This window comes from Mobula birostris, chromosome 3, assembly GCF_030028105.1.
Source record: "Mobula birostris isolate sMobBir1 chromosome 3, sMobBir1.hap1, whole genome shotgun sequence".
Classification (NCBI taxonomy): Eukaryota; Metazoa; Chordata; class Chondrichthyes; order Myliobatiformes; family Myliobatidae; genus Mobula; species Mobula birostris.
The window spans coordinates 140,992,440-141,017,589 of record NC_092372.1 but is presented as its reverse complement, the minus strand read 5'-3'; the positions used below and the strand labels follow the sequence as shown (position 1 = coordinate 141,017,589).

The window sequence follows — 25,150 nt, the reverse complement described above, 5'->3', positions numbered from 1 at the left end:
AGTCATTGTTTCAGCATCTTAATATTTGCCAGGTAATTATTAGGGATTAGGGATGAAAAGAAATGTCTTTAAGTGAATCATTTGAGGATTTGCAACACATAAGATTTGATCATATTACATGAATACTCAAGTACAGAGGGAGTTGTGCATTGTTAATTTAATGAAAGATTAAAGGTACAATATGTACAGTGATAATGTAGGACCCTGAAATACTTTTTCTTGATTTCTTAATCATCCAGAAATATCTATGGAGAGGAATAAACACTTGACGTTTCTGGCTGTGATGCTTCAAGACTGGAAAGAAAGGGGTGTAAGGGGTTTCTTCTTTTATGTTACTGCGTAGTCTAATTAAAATGGCTTCTTTGTTATGTTATTATTGAAGTGGTTTCTTTGTTATGTTAACTGCTGAGAAAGTCCTCTCGCTAGCAGTTTGTTTGGATTATGTTATTGATAAGAGAATAAACAAACCAATTGGGATAGATGTTATTCTTTCTGCATGGATTTTTAGGCAGAAGGGGAGGGAGAGAGAGAGAGAGAGAGAGAGAGAGAGAGAGAGAGAGAGAGAGAGAGAGAGAGAGAGAGAGAGAGAGAGAGAGAGAGAGAGAGAGAGAGAGAGAGAGAGAGAGAGAGAGAGAGAGAGAAAACGAACGAGGTGCTGTGAGTCGGCTAACGGGGTCGGACCCGGATCAGGAGTCCGAGGTCTAGGGTGTTCAGCCAGGAGAGGAGATGGAGACGGACTCCTGTGGAGCGTCTGGTCGACCACCGTTGTTGAGCCCAGGCAGCAGGTTGAGGTGGACCGAGAGGATCGCATGGTGAAGGAGGGGGGTCCCGAGCTCCAACTGTTTGTGCACGAAAAGATTGAACTTTGATAAGTGTGGTGCCTTTTATCTTCCTTTTATATTTTATCTCTATTAATTATATAGTTCCAGTAATATCTATAAACTGTAATCCATTTAATCGTATCTGGTGTATTGTCTGTTATTTGGGCGGGGTGGGGTACATCACACAGCATCCACACAAACTAATTACCCAATTTGGCGGGGCCGAGGGCTGTTTCCTTAGACGACAGCTAGCTGAGCGACCCTGAGGCTACCCGGGGGGCTACATTTGGAGGTTTTTGTCCAGGATTGGATCCAGTGGTATGTGTGGTTGCCCTGTTTAAATCAGTAATGTGTGTCTCTGTGGGTTATTTGCTGGTTATTGCTGCATGCGTGTTGGGTGATGTAGCATTGACGAGTTGGTGGTGGGACTCGGGGCTGTCCATACTGTTGGGAGAGAGGGAAAAGAGTGGTCTGATTTGGAGGTAGTGTCTGCGAATAAACGTTCCAGCTCTGGCAGGCTTCGCCTGGCGTTTGGGATAGTGTCCACCCTAAGAGGGGTGGAGGCGTGCGAGATGTGGGTGGAGCGGATCTCTCAGTTGTTAGATGAGTGGCAGTGCTCGGCTGAGGAAGAGCGACAGGGATTGGCTGAAAGTTTGAGTAGGCGGGCTGCTGTTAGAGCTGTCAGGTTCACTTACACCGTAGTGACAGCTGCCAGTTATTTGAAAGGGGTGGGGGGGGGGGGGGAGTTTTCAGTGTGTCTTCTCTGGCCAGGAGGGCAGCTAAATTGCTTGCAGTGCCAGGGGGATCATTTCAGGGGATCAGTTGTTCAGCTGATCAGAGAGGTGTCGGGAAACTTAGTGGAGGCCCAGTGGGGGAACGGCTTGGGGTCTCTGGGGGAGCACGTTCCCGGCAATGTACCAAGCAACTTCTGAAAGGAAAATACCCTATTTCTGAAGGCTTAGAGGGGCCCCAGGGTGTCATTACGGATAGAGGGAAGCGATGCTAAAGTCATCCTCGATCCTGGGGCGCAGGTCAAGTTGTTGTACAGTTCGTTTTACAACCGGTGTCTGAAGCATTTGCCCTTGACAACCGCAAGGGCACCGGAGATTTGGGGTACCAGTGCCAGTAATTATCCAGAAGACGATGATTGGTTAGTGACCCTGGAGTTCATGGGGGCATTGTCTGGGCACCCAGCATGTCGAGTTGCTTCTGATGACGTGTGTAGCAGCCTTGAGCCAGTACTGAATTTAAACGAGACATAGCTGTGGTACGGCCTGGGGGATGTAGCGGAGGGTGAGACCCTCTTAGTAGATGCTCTGAACTATCACGAGGGAGGGGAGTTGAACGCTGAAGCCACCTCAGTGAGAAAGAGATTGCGGTGACTGGACCCTGACGCCGTGGAAGACGTAGGCAGCGTGTGTGCAGATTATGCGACGTGATTTAATATGCTGGATCTGAGGAGTGGATGTTGCCAGATCCCGAGGCATGCGGCTGATGAGGAGAAGACAGCCGTTATTAGTTCCCTAGGATTCTTCCGATCCAAAAAGATGCCAAAGGGCATATCCGGAGCCCCTGCAACCTTCCTGCGGGGCATGAGGAAGACCACGGGAGAAGTGATGGTGTGTGGAGTTTTGGCATATGTGGATGACCGCTCAGAGCTGGGATTCGCCTGGGGGGACTATGAGGCGAGGCAAGTGGCTGAGCCCGGGCAACAGAAGCGAAGTGTAAAGTGTGGAGGAGTTTTTGGCCGGCGGAGTTTGGTGCAATGTGAGAAAATTGACCCGACATACCAGTTGAACTTCCTGGTGTTGGAACAGACAGTGGTGGACCTGGGGATGGAAACCCAGGTCATCAGTTGTAATGAGACACAGGGGAGAGAGGGAATTTGCACCGCTGAACTGAACGCTCAGAAATGCAGGCCGGAGACTGAGTACCGCTCTTGCGGGACGACCACTGCAGACTTGGAATTCACGCTCGTCAACGTGGAGAAGGAGCCAACGGAATTCCGAGCCGACACTGCGGTCAGGTACTGATGAAATAATCCAGCAAGACGAAGCAATGACCCACCTTCGAAGGGATCAGCAGAAACTCAAGACATCCACCCAGAAAAAGATTGGAAGATTTAGAAGTTGGGGAAGATCAAGGAAGTGTTCTGACTAAGGCCAACAGAAAACCGAGAGCCCAGAGAGGGGAGATTGACTACACTGCTGAGGAGGTGAAGCAATGGAGGACAGATCTCGGCAAAGGGAGGCCGATGCTTGAAAGGAACCTGAAGATGACTATCGACAGTTTAAATGAAGTGGAAAAACTGAAAATTGACCTGGAAGAAGTCATCAGGAAGAAAAAACTGGAGGCTGAACATACCTTAACTGCTGCTTTTCAGGTCTGGGTGGAAGAAGCTGGTGGGGTAACTGTGTCTCAGATTGAGATGGCCAAGAACCGTGAGTCAGAACTGCTGAGGCTGTGGCGAGAGTTGAAGGAGTCCCCGAAGAAGCTGATGTCTCCACTGCAGGAGGCTGAAGGGGTAACCCCGGCTAAATGTTTCAGTGTGGAGAAACTCAAACAGCAGCTACCGATCGAGGGAATGAGGAAGAATACGGATTCGAAGGATGATGGGCTGGACAAGTGGTACATGCTGTCTTTCGCTAACTTCCCCGTGATTGAGGAAGAGACCTTTGGCCCTTCTCCCACTGAGTCAGGTGTAGTGGGGAGGGCTAGCTGTGGGCAGTCTGGGTTACAGCAGGACCAGGAAGGGAAAGAAGCGGAGCCCCGGACACGGGACAGGGGGCTCCCAGTTGTAGTGGAGGCATGAGTGAGAGAGGAATTGGCCAGCAGACCCGAGGTATCCCCAGTAGTGTCCGAGCTTTTAGGGTTTAGTTGAGGGGGTACGGAGGTCTTGGAGGATTAGGAAGCTCCCAGATAGGTTGGCCTATGTAGTGCCCGTGGACAGGCGGAAGGTCCAATGTTTGGGGAGCAATGTCACTGTGTGTATCTGGATGGGTTTTTGTGTCTACAGGATTGGTTGGCGAGTTACTTAGAAGTCATGAGGATAGGACTTTATTTGGTGGGGGGAGAGTGTAAGTGGTTTCTTCTTTTATGTTGCTGCGTAGTCTAATTAAAATGGCTTCTCTGTTATGTTATAATTGAAGTGGCTTCTTTGTTATGCTAACTACTGAAAAAGTCCTCCCGTTAGCAGTTTGTTTGGATTATGTTATTGATAAGAGGATGAACATACGAATTGGGATAGATGTTATTCTTTCTGTGTGTCTGTAAGTTATTGTGATGCCCGGGTTTTTGGGCAGAAGGCGTGACAGAGAGAGAGGGAGGATGGACAAGGTGCTGTAAGTCAGCTAACGGGTTCGGACCCGGAGCAGGAGTCCAAGGTCCAGGGTGTTCGGCCAGGAGAGGAGATGGAGACGGACTTGTGTGGAGCGTCTGGTCGACCACCGTTGTTGGTCCCAGGCGGCAGGTCGAGATGGTCCGAGGGGATCGCAGGGTGAAGGAGGGGGGTCCCTAGCTCCAACTGTCTGTGCACGAAGAGATTGAACTTTGATAAGTGTGGTGTCTTTTATCTTCCTTTTATATTTTATCTCTATTAATTATATAGTTCCAGTAATATCTGTAAACTGTAATTCATTTAATCGTAACTGGTGTATTGTCTGTTATTTGGGCGGGGTGGGGTACATCACGCAGCATCCACACAAACTAATTACCCAGTTTGGCGGGGCCGAGGGCTGTTTCCCTAGACAACAGCGAGCTGAGCGACCCTGAGGCTTGCCAGGGGGACTACAGGGGGAAGAAGACAAAATTCCATTAAGATTTATAAATACGTTCACTAATGACATAATTAACATCTAAGATGTAACAGGTATGTCCTGTTTATTCTACAAATGTATATACACACACACACACACAGGGGAAGTTAATATCACATGATCAGGTGTGCATCATAACTCTCAAATGAGGCTGAATGGGGCAACTGGGGCACTACACTATGAAGTGGGGTCAGACCTATCCAAGGTATTCTAACACCAGGAAAGAAACTGTACATCTTGTGCAGTCTTTGGGGAAGGTATTATAACAAAGAAGTGAGAAGCGGCAAAGAGGGGAAATCAGATGCATGCAGGAGAAATCCAACTTTAGGAGGAATGAATGGAACACCAAAAAGGGGCTTGAATCCCAGTCTTATTGCCATTTGGCAATGACAATTGTGTGAGAATTTGAGGTAGCTTTTCTTTTATTACTGGAAGAGCTTTGGTCTTCTTCTGGCACATGCTTTATATCCAAAGAGCATTGGAAAGTTACAATCAGTGTCCTTACTCCCATATTTCCCTCAGAATGCCAGTATACATACCATCTGAAGCTAGAGGCTTAGGTACTTTAACACACAGAAAATGCCAGAGGAACTTAGCAGTCAGGCTGTATCTATGAAGAGGAATACCGCTGCCTGTGGCAATGAATTACACAGACACACCACCCTCTGGTTAAACAAATTCTTCCTCAACTCTGTTCTAAATGGACATACCACTATTTTAAAGCTGTGTTCTGTGGTTCTGGATTCTCCTACCAAAGGAAACATCCTCTTCTCATCTTCTCTATCTAGGCCTTTAAATGAAATCCCCCCCCTCTTCACCCCTACCCCTATTCCATTCCTCTAAGATGCAGCGAGTACAAGTCTAGAGACTTCAAGCTTTGCTCATATGATAACCCTTTCATTCTTAGAATGATTCTTGATTCTTAGAATGATTCTTGTGAACCTCTTCTGAATCTTCTCCAATGTCAGTACATCTTTTCTTAAACAAGGGGCTCAAAACTGCTGACAACACGCCGAGATGCCAAAGCCTTATAAAGCCTCAGCATTGCATCCTTACTTTCATATTCTAGCCCTCTTGAAATTAATGCTAACATTGCATTCACCTTCCTCACCACCAATTAATTCAACTTGCAAATTAACCTTTAGCAAATCCTGTACAAGGTCTCCCAAATCCCATTGCACCTCAATTTTTTTTTATTTTCTCACCCTTTAAAAAATAATCTATGCTTTTATTCCTTCTGCCAAAGTGCATGACCATACACTTCCTGATGCTGTATTCCATCTGCCACCTCTTTGCTCAGTCTCCAAATCAAAGTCCTTCTGCAGCCTCCTCACTTCCTGAACACTACCTGTTCCTCCAACTATAATTGTAGTGTCTGTAAACCTGGCCATAAAGTCATCAATTGCATCATTGAAATTGTTGACATATAACGTAAAAAACAGTCCCAACAACAACATTAACCACTGTAGAACACCATTACTACTGGCAGTCAATCTGAAAAGGATCCCTTTATTCCCACACTTTGCCTCCTACCAATCAGCCAATGCTCTATCCATGCTAGTATCTTTCCTGTAATGCCCTAGGTTCTTATCTTGTTAAACAACCTCATGCATGGCACCTTGTCAAATGCCTTCTGAAAATCCAAGTACAAAGAATCCATCAATTCTCCTTTGCCTATCTTGCTTGTTGTTTCTTCAAAGAATTTGAATAGATTTGTCTAGCAAGATTTTCCCCTGAGGAAACCTTGCTGACTTTGGCCTATTTTATCAGGTGCCTCCAAGTACCCCAAAACCACAACCTGAACAATCGACTTCAGCATCCTCCCAGCCACTGAGGTCACCCAACTGGACTAAAATTTCCTTTCTTCTGCCTCCCTCCTTTCTTGAAGACTAGGGTGACATTTGAAATTTTCCTGTCCACTGGAACCATGCCAGAATTTATTGATTCTTGAAAGATCATTGCTAAAGCCTCCACTGTTTCTTCAGCTACCTCTTTTAAAACCCTGGGGTGTAGTCCATCAGCTCTTGTCAATCACAGTTGCGTCATCCTGCCTTTAAAATACTTCTTCCTTGGGATGTATCTATCCTGTGCCTTTGACGTTGCTCCCAGAAACTTCAGCCACTGCTATTCTGCCATGATTCCTGCTTGTGTGCCCTTCCAATTAACTTAGGCCAGCTCCTCTCTCATGACTTTGAAATTCCCTTTACTTCACTGTAATATCAATATATCTAACATTTTTTTCTCCCTCTCAAATTGCAGGATGAATTCTATGATATTATGATCTCTGTTTCCCAAGGGTTCCTTGACCTTAATCTTGAACCGCTGCTCCTCTAGAGGGCTCAACCACAAGCTGCTCCAAAAAGCCACCTCAGCAAAAAACAGCCTTTTTTACTGGTCTTTCAAACATGATACTTGTCCTCTCCATCTCGTTTGTCCTGCAGTAATCAGGCAGAATATAGTATTAATGGTAAGACTCTTGGCAGTGTGGAGGATCAGAGGGATCTTGGGGTCCGAGTCCATAGGACACACAAAGATGCTGCGCAGGTTGATTCTGTGGTTAAGAAGGCATATGGTGTATTGGCCTTCATTAATCATGGAATTGAATTCAGGAGCCGAGAGGTAATGTTGCAGCTATTTTGGACCCTGGTCAGACTCCATTTGGAAGACTGTGCTCAGTTCTGGTCACCTCACTACAGCAAGGATGTGGAAGCCATAGAAAGGGTGCAGAGGAGATTTACGACGATGTTGCCTGGGTTGGGGAGCATGCCTTATGAAAACAAGTTGAGTGAACTTGGCCTTTTCTCCTTTGAGCGACGGAGGATGAGAGGTGACCTGACAGAGGTGCATAAGATGATGAGAGGCATTGATCGTGTGGACAGTCAGAGGCTTTTGCCCCAGGGCTGAAATGGTTGCCACAAGAGGACACAGGTTTAAGGTGCTGGGGAGTAGGTACAGAGGTGATGTCAGGGGTAAGTTTTTTTACTCAGAGAGTAGTGAGTGCGTGGAATGGGTTGCCGGTAACGGTGGTGGAGGCGGATACAATAGGGTCTTTTAAGAGACTTTTGGACATGGAGCTTAGAAAAATAGAGGGCTATGGGGAAGTCTAGTAATTTCTAAGGTGGGGACATGTTCAGCACAACTTTGTGGGCCGAGGGGCCTGTACTGTGCTGTAGGTTTTCTATGTTTCTGTGTTTTCTACATACTGTAATCATTGGATTTGTTGCTCTTCCTTTGTCCCCCATAATAGTGGGCCTCAAGGAAACCCATGGAATCTTCTGTTTCTATTTTTTTTCCTTAAAGATAGAAGATTGTTCTGTTAAAGTTTTGCTTGTGAACTTATGGTTCCAGTTTACCCAAGGCAGATCCACTCTTATCCCACTAAATGTGAGACTACGATACCAGGTACTGAAGGAATGGGTATGTTTGGAAGATATCTAGACGTCAATCAGCCATACAGAGACAGAGAATGCCAGTGATGCTGGTGGGTCGGATCATTTCAGAAGAATATAGCAGAGACCAGGAAAATTAGGGAGATGCCTGTGTTTTTTTTTATAACACATCAAAATACTTTGGCACAATTTTCCATCTTAAAGATACCAAGTAAATACGAGTTTTTACTGCAACCCATATTCTTTTGGAGCTAGGAATGTGCACTGGCTGTGTGAAGTAGAACTGCCATAGTAAAGGTTTGCCTACTAAGCTGAAAAATACTTCAAGGACCTAACGGAATCAATAATCTTGATTATCATGAGACTCAATTCAGGTGAGTGTCTTGCCTTGTCATGAACTATAGTGACAGATGGTAAACAAGGGAAAATGCCTTATGCTTTGACTGTAATAATCTCTGCAGGGAATGTTTAAAAACTGTCTGGTTCGAATTGGTTCACATTTACAGTCAATTATGTAACTGGTTGGGATTGAAGTTCCCCAAACGTTACCCTAAATTAATTGTCTCCCACTACTAATTATATCATTCTTTTCCCATCTTTACATGGCTGTGCAGGTTAAAGTTGTTGTGTAGTAAAATATACACCTGAAGTATACTTCTAGTTAAGATGGCACTACTGAACACACGTGACAGCTCCCTGGTAGTTAAAAAGATAAGAACTCCAACTAAAAACATTATTAAAATGCCTTTTTTGAGATATTGTGTGTTAGGTTATTGCTGCAAACAGTGAAGGGGCGAGGTGAGCTCGCGGCAGGAGACAAGATGGTGTTGCAGAATCATTGCCCGTATGACTAGCTCCCCCAGGTGTGAGGGTGGATCATCCTGGGCTCTAAGAGGAGAAGTCGGGGCCCGGGCAGAGGAGATTCAGTGACTGTATAACCAGCCTAAGTGTGAGATTGGATTGCTCGAGGCACCGAGCTGATTTGAAGAGCTTGAGAGTAACTTCAGGCTGGGCAGTGAAATCTGGGCCCGGAGGAGTCGCTGAGTAGCGTGGTCTAGGCCCAGATCTTTTCACTACAGCAGTGCCCAGGTCCTAGTGTGAGAAACGATTCACTATTTAGACAATTTTAACGCTGGCCCAGATCAGAGGAGAGAGCCAATTTTGCTCACTCTCCACAATGTTCACTCGTCTCTCCAGAGCGCCGGAGACTTTCACACTGTCCATTGTTTGGTTAATTTAAGTGCAGGCCCAGATAAACTGAACAGACAGTGTGATGGGATCCAGGACGAGAGCCGATTTTGCTCGGTCTCTGCCTTGGTCACTTCTCTCTCCATGGCTCTGAGGCTATAAGGACTGCCCTAGGTGCTGTGCTTCCTGCCTGCTAATATGATGAACTGATAAGCGAGGCTTTGGGCCTACTCCGGGCTGCTCTGGAGTTCGGATCTGAGGGCTCAATTTGGTTTAGAATGTTGTTGTTTGCTTCAATTGTTTGCATGATTTATATTTTTTTTCTTATCCCTTGCGCATCGACTGTTGGTCATTTATTTTTATTCTTTTTTTAAAATTAGGTTCTTTCAGGTTTCTTGCTTTGTAGCCACAAAGCAAGAAAACTGAGCAAGCAAATCTCAAGGTTGTATAATTTATACATTCTTTGATAATAAGTGTACTTGAATCTCAATCAGTTCTGAATCTTCAGTTTTGCCCATTTCAAACTTCAGGTAAAAGTGAATATGTACTGAATTCATGTAAAATCATTCCCATTTAGTTGAAATCAAATATATACTCTATAAATAATTTCAATCTTACAATCTGTATATAAAATTACAAACAAGTAAAAATTTATCTGGCACTATAGCTGTGGCCGAACCAAGGTTTTACAATAGTTTAGAAACTATACACACTGGCACAGCTAACAGAGTTGCAGCCTCACAGCTTCAACAACCTGATCCCTGTTGCTGACTGTGTGAAGTTTGCATGCTCTCAGTCATGGCATGGATTTCCTCTGGGTATTCCAGTTTCTTCGCGCATCCCAAAAAATTTGGCAGGTTTGTAGGATAATTGGCCATCTTAACTTGCCCCAAGTATGTAGATCACTGGCAAAATCTTGGTGAGATAATGGTTTGGTGGTGGTTGTAGACTAAAATGAGTTAGGAAAGTATTAGAATGTGTGCCTTGCAGCCTGTCTGGTCACAGGCAGGGGCCAAAGGACACATTTCCATACTGTATGTCTATGATTCTATGAACAAGCTTCCTTCTCACATGCCATCTTTTGACTCAAATATAAGCATCCATAATTAATCATAGAACAGCACAACAGTATGGTCCTTAGACCTATGATGTTGTGCCAATATATACAAACTCTAAAATCGATCTAACCCTTCTATCCTACACAGTTTATAATCCTACATTTTTGTGACATTCACGTGCCTATGAGTCTCTTAAATGTATTTGCTATACCAAACTCTTCACCCACCACTCTCTGTGTAAAACACCTACTGTACATCTGACATCTATATACTACTAAAACTCTCATGCTCGGTTTGTCTGTTTGTGACCTCCAATTAGTGCAAACTGCGTTACAGCGGCACTATTTTTGGGCTAAATCGACTTAAAATGCGTGAACTTACAGAACGCAGGCAAAGTTCAGGGTTATATATTCGTATAAAATTGCTCACTCGCCAAAATCCACAGCCCCGCTTTCACCCGAGAGCCGATGTCAGCCATGATGGAAACCGCGATGCAACACCATGACGCATGCGCATGGCCAGTCTTAGAATCGACTCACGATGCTCACAGCAGTGACACCAACCGGAGCAAAAGGGCAAGGCCAGCTCTATTTCGAGCGGTCACTCTCAGCTAATCACCATCAGCATATGCAGAATTGGGACAGATCAAACTGAGACCCATCAATAAGAGATAATTAAATCTTATTATAATGGTGTACTTCAAGACACCCATCAAACCCTTTACTGCAGTCAAAGGACAGCGGTGACTATATCATGTCCATTTAGGAGAGCGCCAACCGCATCAAGAATAATCAGCATCCTGGATGCTTTGGTGTTACTGCTTCACATCTTCTATCCAGCATTAGGGTAAAAAAAAAGGTCAACCTAATTATGCCGCGTGGAAAGAGAAGGGGGACAATATGGTCAAGAGATGATGCCAAGCGATGTCGGGAAGTGGCAAGGAGAGGGAGAGAACAAGAATCGGATGAGGCCAGGGCAGCAGAACTCCAGGATCAAAGAGTCAGAACAAAAAAGATGAGAGAAGAAGAGGCAGAGGAGGAGAGGCATGCATGTCTCCAAAATGACAACAGCTGGCATAGAAGCAGGAGAGATGAAGAGACAATGGAGCTGAGAAATGCATGTCTCCAGGATCAGAGACAAAGAACAAACAGAAGAGATAAAGAGATGGGGGATGAAATGGCTGCACGTCTCCAGAATGACAAAAACAGGCACAGGAGGAAGAGACAAAGGAGCAGAGAAATGCATGTCTCCAAGATCAGAGACAAAGAACAAACAGCAGAAGAGATGAAAAAATGGGGGATGAAAGGGCTGCACATCTCCAGAATGACAAAAACAGGCACAGAAGGAGGAGAGAGGAAGAGACAAAGGAGCTGAGAAATGCACGTCTCCAGGATCAGAGACAAAGAATAAACAGCAGAAGAGATGAAGAGACAGTGGATGAAAGGACTGCATGTCTCCAGAATGACAACAAGAGGCACAAGCGTGGCAGATTAACCAGAAATGATGCCATCAAAAGTGTCCTTCGTTAAATGAGGAGGAGCTCTATTTGCCTTGCTACGCGTCATTCTTCTTTAATAAACTGAGGTTTTCTTCTTCAATTTCCAAAGCAAAGCAATACCAATAGCATTCAGCAAAATGTAATGTTCATTCTGGTCACAACAGACTGCACTACCCTTCTCTCAAAGGGTGCCCCAACGGGTCACCCCGTTGTCTAGTCTCTCCTAAACTTCTCTCTACTCACCTTAAACAGATATCCTTTGGCATCAGCCTTTGCTGCTCTGGGAAAAAGATGCTGGCTGTCCACTTTATCTATGCCTCTCATCCTCCATCATTTGAAAGAGAAAAGCCTTAGCTTGCTCAAACTTTGTTAAGAGGACATTTTTCTAATCCAGGCAGCATTCTGATAAACCTCTAAAACTTCCACATCATTCATATGATGAAGCAATCTGAACTGAACAATATTAGGTGTAGTCTAATTAGACTTTTATAGAGCTGAAACATTACCTTGTAGCTCTTGAACTCAATCACCCAAACAATGGAAGCCTGCACACCATACACATTCTTAAACACCCTAATAATTTGAATGGCAACTCTGAAGGATCTACGGACTTGGTTCCCAAGATCTCTCTGTCCCTCCACACTGAGTATCCTGCCATTAATCTTGTTCTTTGCCTTCAGGTTTGATCTTCTAATGAGTACAAGTTCACACTTCTTTGGATTGAACTCCATCTGCTCATTCTCTGCACGATTCTGCATTCTGTCTATATCCCATTGTAAACTACAATAATCTTCTACTTTATCCACAACTGCTCCACCTTCATGCCACCCGCACATTTACTATTTTCTTCCTATAATTTTGTGTTCTGTTTTCTCATCATTTTCTGTTCTGTCGGCAGGAGGTCATACGCTTTAGGATTCTTTGATGTCTCTTTATTGCTTATTTGGTTGCTTTTTTAAAAGAAAAGATAAAATGCATCACCTTAGGCTTCTCTCCACCAAATTCCATGTGCACTTTTTTGGCAACTACCTGGTTCACTGATGACACCCTGCAATCTCAGCTTCCTTCTTAACCATGGACTGCAGTAATATTTTTTGTTTTATCTGCAAAATTATGTACACTGCATTTGTCTAAATCACAAATGGCCTAATTATTATTAAAATCATGGACCTAGTTGAATGCTGCTGAAAACAGCCTTTTGGTCACAAAAACATCTGTCAACCACTAACCTTTGTTTCCTGCACTGAGCCAATTTTTGATCCAATTTGCCAATTTTTCTTGAATACCATAGATTTTCTAATTATTCTACCATGTGGGACATCATCAAAAACATTTCTCAAATTCATAACACTGCAACACTGAACGAACCTCTATGATACTTCTTCAAAATATACAAGTTAATCAGACAGGACGTTATCTTAACAAATTAAGAACATGAAGAACATGCCAAAAACCCTAGATGAATTCATGCCCTGTTTAATGATGATCGATATAGTCAATTTCCCACACTGACACTTACAAGCTTACCCTAGGATTGTGGGACTGTAAAAATTGTGTTTACAGTCCTACAATGCTTAGGCCTTATCCAGGGATTCCTGGTATCACTGCTCCGAGTCTCTAGTATTTTCTCCCTTGTCTCAAATTAACAGTCTAAAATAAGTACATTTCTTCTGCTTCTGGCATTTTACACTCCTCAGAGACATATAGAACTAGTCTGCAATCAGACATGCAATATAAAAGATCGCAGTACTTGGGACATGTCATTTCATCTAAATGAATCCATCAATGACACTGTTCTCGTCCAAAAGTCACAACACATTATGAGTGCATTATATTACTGAGTGTGTTCTATGAGTTGTGCCATATTTTAAAGCAAAGCGGTTATTTCCCCCTTACCAACCCCAGAGTATTAAGGCATTTAAAGATTCTGTTTTCAAAATCCTTAAATCCATGAAAGAGCCTTAGTTGGTATTTTCTTTGAATATGTTTCAGAGTAGCTACACAATTCACATTAAATATTGAAAAGCTCTCCTAAATACAAATTTAACTTGTATGCCTAATCAGCATGAACAATGATTAAACATGTGAATTTACTATAAAAAAGTGTAGTGTGGAATCAGCACTCTGCTTGAGCAATGAATCACTGTGCAAATTTATCTCTACAGTACTTTACAGATTTATAAGAATCACACACGATTTGAGGATTAGTTGACATTGCCAAAGGAGGAGTGAAAATGGCTCTGGAGTGCTTTGGTACATCATAATGCTATAAAAAGACATGTTCATTCATCTGAAAGACTATAGAAACATAGAAAACCTACAGCACAATACAGGCCCTTCAGCCCACAATGCTGTGCTGAACATGTACTTACTTTTAGAAATTACCAAGGGTTGCACATAGCCCTCTATTTTTCTATGCTCCATGTACCTGTCCAGGAGCCTCTTAAAAGACCTTATTATAATCCGCCTCCACCACAGTCACCGGCAGCCCATTCCACGCACTCACCACTCTCTGCATAAAAAACCTATGCTTGATATCCCCCCTGTACCTACTTCCAAGCACCTTAAAACTATGCCCTCTCGTGTTAGCCATTGCAGCCCTGGGAAAAAGCCTCTGACTATCCACACGATCAATGCCTCTCATCATCTTATACACCTCTATCAGGTCACCTCTCATCCTATGTCGATCCAAGGAGAAAAGGCCAAGTTCACTCAACCTATTCTCATAAGGCATGCTCCCCAATCCAGGCAACATCCTTGTAAATCTCCTCTGCACCCTTTCTATAGTTTTCACATTCTTCCTGTAGTGAGGTAACCAGAACTGAGCACAGTACTCCAAGCGGGGTCTGACCAGGATTCTATACAGCTGTAACATTACCTCTCAGCTCTTGAACTCAATCCCATGATTGATGCAGGCGAATGCACCGTATGCCTTCTTAACCAGTCATCCTGCGCAGCAGCTTTGAGTGTCCTATGGATACGAACCCCAAGATCTCTCTGATCCTCCACACTGCCAAGAGTCTTACCATTAATACTATATTCTGCCATCATATTTCACCTACCAAAATGAACCACCTCACACTTATCTGGGTTGATCTCCATCTGCCACTTCTCAGCCCAGTTTTGCATCCTATCGATGTCCCACTGTAACCTCTGACAGCCTTCCACACTATCCACAACACCCCCAACCTTTGTCTCATCAGCAAGTTTACTAACCCATCCCTCCACTTCCTCATCCAGGGCATTTATAAAAATCATGAAGAGCAGAGGTCCCAAAATGGATCCCTGAGGCACAGCACTGGTCACCAATCTCCATGCAGAATATGACCCGTCTACAACCACTCTTTGCCTTCTGCCCCATGTCTCCTTACTTTCTCAATAAGCTTTCCATGGGGTACCTTATCAAATGCCTTGCTGAAAGCCATACACACTACATCTACTGCTCTACATTCATCGATGTGTTTAGTCACATCCTCAAAAAATTTAATCAGGCTCGTAAGGCACGACTTGCCTTTGATAAAGCCATGCTGACTATTCCTAATCATATTATGCCTCTCCAAATGTTCATAAATCCTACCTCTCAGGATCTTCTCCATCAACTTACCAACCACTGAAGTAATAATCCTGATCTTCCTGTTCATGAAAATTAACAGTGAGCAAGTTTTACAGTAGTAATGTCAAGCAAATAGATGTACAGCTAGGTATTGCTCTACCACTTTTTTTTAGAATTTTGAACATTAGTTTCTCAGGATGCATATAATCACTGCACCATTTATTACCCACGCGCCTTCCCGATTAAGCATACACTCATTGGCCACTTTATTAGGTACACCTGCTCATTAAAGTAAATCCCTGATCACCCAATCATGTGGCAGCAATTCAAGGTATAAAGGCATGCAGTCATGGGCAAGAAGATCAGTTGTTATTCAGACCAAAGATCAAAATGAGAACCAAGTGACTTTGACTGTGGAATGATTGTTTGTGCCAGACAAAGTGGTTTGAACATCTCAGAAACTGCTGATCTCATGGGATTTTCATGCACAACAACCCCTAAAGTTTATAGAGAATGGTGCAAAAAAACCCCCCAAAAATCATCTGGCAAGTGACAAAAAAAAAAACACCTTGTTAATGAGAGAGGTCAAAGGAGAATGGCCAGTCTGGTTCAAGCTGACAGGAAGGTGTCAGTAACTCAAATAATCATGTGTTACAACAGTGGTGGGCAGAACAGCCTCTCTGACTGCATGACATGTCGTACCTGAAGTAGATGGGCTACAGCAACAGAAGACCACCAACGTACATACAGTGGCCTCTTTATTAGATACAGGAAGTAATTAATAGAGTGGCCACTGAGCATATCTGGTGGGGAGGCATAGCCTTGAACTGTTGCAATTCTTCTGGTGAAAGTATTCCTCAGTGCCACTGACAAAATTTCCAGGACTTAGACATAACGACATTGAAAGAATAGCAATATACTTCCAAATGTAGATATGGAACCTCAAGGTGGTGGTGATGGTTTTTTTTCTCCAAACACATGCTATTCTTGTTATATTTGTTGGCAGAGGCCTTTGATACAAGATGAGCTGGTGGAGAAGCATCAGCAAGTAAACTCAACAGTGGTACGAGTGTTGTGTATCATCCAAGTCCCATCAAGGTCAGGCTTTTCCCAATGGCAAAAGTTCACAAAACAGTGTTGAGTTTCCCTGTGTGATGCTTTGTATATTTTCAGATATTCAAGGAATTAAGGTGGTTAAGATGCACAGGTAAGTGGGACTTGGGCAATGTATGGGTCATAATCTTATTGAATTGCAAAACAGGCATGCATGCCTGTTTCTGTTTTAATTGCTTATGTCACATGCCAATTACACACGTTGTTCAGGGAAGTCAGCATGAGTTTATTTTAAAAAAGCTCACGCTAGACAAACTTGGTTACATTTTTTTTAAAAAAGTAGATTGATGGGAGCAGTATATTCTAATGCATGGATCTTAGCAAATTTTCTTAACAAAGTCCCACATGACAAACTAGTTCAAAAGAGCAAAACCCCATGGATTCAAAGAGAGAACAATTTGATCCAATTGGTTCAGTTGCAGGATGCAGAGAGTTATGTTTGTTCTATTTTTGGAATGCTATTATCAGCAAGATTCCACAGAATGAAGTTTCTTTAGATGTAAATGTAGGGAGTAAATGATAAAGAACTTAGCATATGATAATATTGATTGACAGCAAGCATAAAAGCTTGAGACCAGAAAAAGATATAGATGGGCTACTTAGTAGGGCTGTAAATATTCGCAAATAGAATTTACATCTAGAAAAGAGCAAGGATATGTATTTGCCAAGGTGTATTACAGTAAGTGAATATAACATAAATAGCAAAACATTGGTAAATATGGAGGAACAGAGGATTACATGATGATTAAAAAGACATAGGCTTTCCCAGGGCTAGAGTTGCTTGTCAAACTGAGCAGGTGGGATGTTTGGGTGGCATGAGAGACAATAAATAGTAGAAACTTTTGAAATCTTGATTCATAGAGGGATTTTGGGATGCAAAATCCATAGGTCCTTGAAGTGGCAAGACAAATTGACAGAGGGGTAAATAGGGTGGGTGACAGCAAGCATGCCTTTGATCAGGACAGCGAGTGTCAAAGTTGGGAAAATACACTGCAACTCTATAAAAATTTTGATTGGGCCACATTTAGAATATTGTGTGCAGTTCTAGGCACCTCACAACAGAAAGGACATGGAGGCATTAGAGAGGGCGCAGAAGAGTTTCAATAGGATATTGCCTGGACTGGAGTGCACCAGCTACAAGAGGAGCAAATCATAAACACAAGAAATTCTGCAGATGCTGGAAGTCCAAAGTAACACACGTAAAATGCTGGAGGAAATCAGCAGGTCAGGCAGCATCTATGGAAATGCATAAACAGTCAACAATTCAGGCGAAGACCCTTCTTCAGGATTGGAAAGGAAGGGCCTCGGCTGTTTATTCATGTCCATACATGCTGCTTCCTGACCTGCTGAGCTCCTCCAGCATTTTGAGTACGTAGCTGCAAGAGGAGGTTAGTAAACTCGGATTGTTTTCTCTGGAGGGTCAGAGGCTGGGGAGAAATCTGACTTAAGTATATCAAACAATGAGGAGGCATTGATAAGGTGGATAGTCGACACTACATTTCCCAGGATGGAAATGCGAAAACGGCTAGAGGGCATAGCAAAGTGAAGGGGGGGGAGTTTCAACAAGATATGTGAGGCACATTTTTTCTGTTTTTTTAAAAAATAAGCACAAACTGGTAAATTCCTGGAACCTGCTGCCAGAAAGGGGTGGTAGAAACCTCATACAATAGCAACGACTAAGGGGCATTTAGACAGACACATGAACAGGCATGGAATAGAACTATATTGATCAGATGCAAGTAGAAAGGCTTAGTTTAGACTGGCAGCATGGTCACTGTAGACATAGTGAGCCAAAGAGCCTAATCTGATGATGTTCTATGTGCTTACTAGCTCTTCTTTCAGTTAGTCCTGACGAAGGGTCTCGGCCCGAAACGTACTAGAGATGCTGCCTGGCCTGCTGCGTTCACCAGCAACTTTTACATGTGTTGCTTGAAATTTCAGCATCTGCAGATTTCCTTGTGTTTATGTTCTATGTTCTGTATACTTTGTGACATTGTTTATCAGCACTTCACAAGGCTTCTTTGTGCTCCCAATAAATGAACTTGAAGTTGAGGTTCTCAGAGCCATCCCAAATCAAATGTTAGAGTTTTCTACTTTAAGTAGCCATTGGTCCAGGATTATTCTCACAGGTCAGTGGGGATGTTACATTCCTCCCCCATCCCCCCATAAGAACTCATAGTCCAAAAAGGATGGTAGAAACAGAAGTCTTCAAAGCATTAACAACACCCTGATATATAGCTGAAGAGATAAGATATGCACACTTACAGACAAAGTGCAAGAGGGTGAGATTAGGATATGTAGCTTTTTTTTGACGGGTACAGAAATGGTAGTCTTGGTCTGGGTTATAAAATGTCAGATTCTGCATCAAGAAAATGGTCTGGTATTGGTGTACTCCGGCATAAATGGAGCTGTACAAAGAAAGCTCAAAAGAGATGTGCATTGCAGGTTGCTTCTTTCCCTGCACAGAGCATGGTGGGTGTCTGTAATTCACTTCCAGGAGTGTGGGTGGAGTCAGAAACAATAGAGAGATTTTAAAAGACTCTTGGATAGAGACATTAATATGCAGAGAATGGAGGTTTATGGAACACAAATAGGCAGAAGGAATTAGGTGTTATTAGTTTAATTCATTTGGCACAACATTGTGGGCCAAGCAGCCTGTTTCAATGCTGCACCAATTTATGTTCTAGGTTTTAAATTTCTAGTTTTGATTTTTAGTTGCTGGGGGGGGGGGAATATTCAATTCTTATGATAACATCCTCTTATTACTGTTTGCACACATAAATCTACTGGAGGAATTTCACAAGTATAATCTGTGTAACAGCTACAGAAAACAAACTTTGCATAGCAAGCCCACATGATTAGACAAACTCGTCTGGTTTAATTCTTATTATTTGTCTTGCTCATCTCGTCTTTTATCTGTCCTGTGTCTGTAGTCCCATAAATGATTTTACAGCTATCTCACTGATATATAAAACAGCATAGTGACATGTTCCAATTAGCCATTGGAGATCTCTAAAGCTTTAATCATGGTCTACCAGCTCCCATATATACTACCAACAGCCTACAAATGCAAAGTTTTGACAATGCTGTGAGAATGAATTTAATTTGCACCAGTACATCCTGTTACTTGAAATGAGCAATTCTACATGGAAAAGTTAAAAATGAATGATAACATTCTTTTTGTCGATTAATTGCTAATTATGGAGTTCTTAACCAAAAGAGATCCAGACCAAGTTGTTTGAGATTAAGAATAGGGATAAATTTAGACTGTAGTTCAATAACTTTTTAATACATGTTATTTGTATGTATTTTTCAAGTGGCAAAAGTTGTTGGCTTATAGCTCCTGCAAACCAAGTTCAACCCCAATCTTCAATGCTGTCAGTGTAGAGTTTGCATGTGCTTTCCATCCACATTATCAAGCCATGTGGGTTGACAACTAGCCACTGTAAATTGCCCCTAGTTTGTAGATAAGTAGTAGAATTTGGGGCATGTGGGACAAATACAAGGATCAGGGTAGAGTTAACATAATAGTGTAAACACAATTTAATCTGCAGATGCTGGGGTCAAAGCAACACTCACAACACGCTGGAGGAACTCAGCAGGTCAGGTAGCATCCGTGGAAAAGATCGGTCGACGTTTTGGGCTGGAACTCTTCATCAGGACTGTAGAGGGAAGGGGCAGAGGCCCTATAAAGAAGGAGGGGGGGAGGGTGGGAAGGAGAAGGCTGGTAGGTTCCAGGTGAAAAACCAATAAGGGGTATCATAATAGTGTATATGGATGTGTGATGGTTAGCACAGATTCAGTGGGCCAAGAACACTATTTTTAGTGCTGTATGATTCTAAGAAACTCTTGCAATTCCTTTTGACTTTGTTAAAATTCATAAATATTGATTGACAAGTTACTTTATGAAGTTGATTTATTTTCCAACCACATATCATCAGATTAGTGATCTTCTATTCTGCAATTTAAACTATTGAGAACATTTTTCATCAATTTACAAGCACAAATACGCAGTAAAAAATATAAAAATTCAGTTTGATGTGCCTTTGCATCTTACATTGAACTGTAATAATACATGAATTTTCATGTAACAATGAATGTATTATGAATAATATAAATAATATAGAGGGTGTGTTTAGATTTGCGGCCTTTTGAGAGAGCTTGTGAAATTCAATATGCCGATGCAAACTACAAAATTAATAAAATGATAAATTTCTCTTTGCATGCTCAGTCAGGGACTTCTGTAAACCAAGACAGATCCTCTTCCAATATTGCTAATCATTAAAGCTCCATCAAGATTAATGTTTCTCCTTTTTAGAAAACCACATTTCTTCATTGACTTTTTGACTTAGAAGGCTTCAAACACTCAGCGTTCATCCATTTAGTTACTGGCTGATAGCTACAATTGAAAGCTGCATTTTCCAGTTTTCTACCCTTCTTTGAGAAAAGCTTTCGCTGAAGTGGGACAGTTCTACAGAATCAACACAGCTCAATCATTTTTAATGTGTGACCATAATTCCTACACAATTTTATGCATTCTTTCAAATATTGTTTTTATAGATGGTATACTCTCATATCATCTTGACAAAGTTTATTCCAAACCAAACTGTCTTCAAGCATACTCCAACATAGAAACATAGAACATAGAAAACCTACAGCCCAATACAGGCCCTTTGGCCCACAAAGCTGTACTGAATGTGTCCTTACCTTAGATATTACCGAGGGTACCCAGAGCCCTGCTCCATATACCTGTCCAGGAGTCTCTTAAAAGACCCTATTGTATCCACCTCCACCACCGTCACCGGCAGCCCATTCCACGCACTCACCACTCTCTGCATAAAAAACTTAGCTTCATTCACCCTTTCATTCACCTTTTATCCACAGCATGCAATGCAAATGGCCATGAGGCAGCCTGGAAAGGCAAGTAGGAACTGTGATGTAAAGGAAAGCACAGGTTGATGAGAAAAACAAAGATGCTATTTTGGGGAAGAAAAAAAATGGCTACAACTGAGTCAAGTAAAACAGTGATTAGGACTGGGTTTAACAGAATTAGGGAGCTAAGGGAAAATTAAATTCTGACAAAGGTTAGCAAAAAATATATTGAGCTTGCTAGAATTGGGCAATAAAGAGAACCTTACCAACATTACCCAAGACTGAAGAAAATCCAATATCCTCTTGTTCATTAAAATTAATATATACTCCACTGAGAATAATTAATATACAAGCTCTCATAATCTAAACCTTACTTTTAAAAAACACTTCTTGCAGCGAGAGTAATAACAAGTTATTTGCTATTTGATTAGCACCAGTACTTGCTTTTACTTGACACAACAGTAATTCTACATAGGAAAGTTAACAATGACCGATAACGTTCTTGCTATTTTGTTATATGTTATTCCATACAACATTTCCACATTACTGATAAATGGCTTCTTAAATAAAGTTTCCCCGTGGCTCAAGTGCTGCAATTCTCATTCACTTCGGACTGAGACATCAATATTTCTCCTCCTTGCAGGAAATCTTCTGACACAGAAACTGGCAAATTGCTGTGAAGCCTATAAGTGGCAGCTTTTCACCATGAAGGAGAACTTCCATTTGCCCTGAAGAGCAACCAATATCTTCCAAGAAGAGTTTTTTCTTTAAATAAAGCTTTGACCATTTGAGCAATAACCAGATGATTACTTTAATTTGGCTAGAACTGACTACCCACCTCTCTCCCCACACAAATAAATTAATATTTAAACGGTTTATACCTACATCCTGCTTTTAAAAAAATGCTGTTTGAACACAGAATAATTCAGTTCTAGTCAGATTAATGAGTTAATTAACAATAATATTATACATTGCTCTTATTGATAAGATGGAAAAAAGTTCAATTTCATAGGTACACAGAAATGGCATTTGAAAAGATTATATCCGGCACTACATTCAGTGATAACAATTCTAACACCACCTCTGTTTCAAAAGGCTTGCCCTTTCCATCTAATATTACTGAATGACATCAGTATCATTTTGTATTTGCATAACTTTTTTTTAAACATACCCCAGATTTATGTAACCATGTAACAGTTACATTGCTTTATGAAGGGGGGAAAAGATGCATCATGGCGATTCATGTGAATCTTTTTTAAAATCATTATGCACTGATGTATTGACACCAATCTCATAGGTAAGAGGTAAGGAACAGAATGGGGGGGGCGGAAACAGTTGTGGTAACACATGGAAACTACCATACAAAATAGAAAAATGAGTTTTGTGAAGTTAATTGCAAAAGCACAGAACATAAAAACATGCCAAATTAATGCAAGCAAATAAATATTTCCATTAATATTCAGTGCAATTTACTTAATTGGATCCACTAAATGACCCATGTAAATAAACAAAATTTACCACAATTAAATAGCTGAAAACTAACTTTGATTTAGTTAATCGTTTAATATAAAACATTTTGCTGATAATCAAATTGAAAAATACTGTCAGTCAAAAACCTTGTGTCTCCTATTAGCTAACAGCACATAGACTTTGGCATTCTTTAATGATTCAACAATAAAATAGTTTTTGGAAGTTATTGATTTATTTTGTACTACTGAAAATTATAACTTTAATTTTTCTATAGCACAAAAGCATTTATTGATACACTGCAGAGGGTTGGTAAACCCGAGTATACGTTGCAGATTTATACCTATTTTGCTATCTGGCTACCTTATCACATATTTTGAAACCCTTCACCACAGATTAAAAGCAATTTAAAAAATTGTAATGCTAGTCATGATGCAAATCAATTAATTTTTTTTAAAAAGCACAAAATACTTGAGGGTAACAGTGTAGATGCAGGCCTGGTGAACACACCCCCATCCACCCCCACTTAGCTATAGTGGCAGGGGACCACAGGAAACACTTTTCTGTGCTCAAAGGAGGTTGGCATAAACAATGCCTTTAGGCAAACAAAGACAGCCCAATGTGTTGATATCTGAAACTACAGTTGTATGTGCTGTGTCATCAACATAAATGAAACACAGCAAATGTGTTTTAGTTTTCATTACTGCTTTCATTTTACAGGTATTACACAATAAGCATTGCTTCCTTTCATTTGATATTTAAAGCAGTTTTTTTTTGATTACCCATTTTTAGTGTTCTTTGACCCTGTCATCAAGGGAAAGCAATGCTATAAATACAAGTCAGGTTTCAAAGTAATTATAATTGAAAAACAGTCCAGCAAAGTCATTATGAATTTTGTATTTAGTTCTGGAGTCTCACACATCAATTAGGTAGGGTGATGATAAATGCCCAATAAAACCTTCATTCTCAAAACTCAAGAGATGCCATTGGCTCAATCAAGGCTTGTTGAATTTACACACCAGAAGTTAACATTTATCAATTGCTCTAAAGATTTTAATAATGATTCAACATCTGGGAAGAAAATTGTTCATATAGAAAATGTAGCAAATTCTTGCAGCAATAAATCTCTACTCTGTACATCACTGTTGTAAATACTTAAACACAAATAAAAACTGTGCAACATGTCAAGTAAAATATTGCAGTCAATAAAACACATCACTTTTCATGCACTATCAATTCTTCTTAGTCCGTGGGAATAAATAAAATATGCATTAAGTCAATATTAACAATTCAACACAAAAAAAATATTGATAGGATATCACGCAATTGGCATGCGAAATATACTTTAAATTCTAAAGATAACAGTACTTGGCAACAAAGTGAGCATTATGGTACTTTTGAGTGGTATTATTTTTAAAAAATCTAACTCGGTAAGACCACAAAAAGCACAGAATAAATCACAGAAGAAGAAAAAAAAATGCTTATAGGAGGTATACTACGTAAAGAAAATAAAGATTTAAAAGATAATCTGTATGTTTTCGAACAATTCTCTAAAAGGTTACATTCACATGCAATGACTTCAGCTTAGTATGTTACGCTTGGTGTATATGCAGCTAATATTAAAACTTGTTATCAAGATCAGTAAGTGGTTAATCAATCAGACATAAAACATTTAGGCAAATGAAAACAACGCATGTAAGTGTTTCAGTTAAAACAACAACAAATTCGAAAATTGATTCGTTTGCATTGGATACAACGCGACTTGGCTGCTTGTTAATATTCCAAGCTCAAAGACATTGCCGAGACTTTACGAAATACGATTTCCTAGTTAGCAAAAACATACGATAATCGTAATCTAATAAACTTATAAAATATAAAAGACAAATGTTTTATAGTCACTTGAAAAATCCAATGGAGAACAAATTGCAGCCAGTTTTAATAGTACTACTATGGTAGTTAAGTACTGTTTTTATACTTTAAAATCTCTCAAAAACCACTTACCCAATTGACAGCAAACATTGTGAATGGACAGCAGCAAAGTCCAGCAAATGCAGCATGCCTGGAATATTTTTATTACCATTGTCATTAATTGATTGTTTTTTTTGATTTACTTCGCGACAACTGGCACTCAAAGTGATTTTTGCAAGGTAGGTGAAAAGGCGCCAAGCTTATTGCCCCTGCTTAATGCAGAGTCTACGGGTGGCAGCACCACAAGCCAGCTCCAGCGCTCCGCTCTGCTTGTGTTGCAGTAGTTACAAAATCCCTCAAACGCGGGCGATCAGAGCAGCTGGAGAGAGAGGGGGCGGGGGAGGAGTTAAAGGGCAGAGGAGGGACGCGCGCCACCTTGCCTCGGGGCTCTGCGCTGGTGAGCTAGAA

The 25,150-nt window shown here is 41.4% G+C and overlaps 1 protein-coding gene across 1 annotated transcript in view; it reads right to left on the bottom strand.

Annotated features, from left to right (window-relative positions):
- The window catches only part of vwde (von Willebrand factor D and EGF domains), a 241,087-nt gene extending 216,227 nt beyond the window's left edge, over positions 1-24,860 (bottom strand). The window contains exon 1 of the mRNA XM_072251981.1: positions 24,776-24,860. Coding sequence (XP_072108082.1) covers positions 24,776-24,860 — 85 coding nt within the window. The remainder of the gene's footprint in view (positions 1-24,775) is intronic.
- Positions 24,861-25,150: the final 290 nt, after the last annotated feature.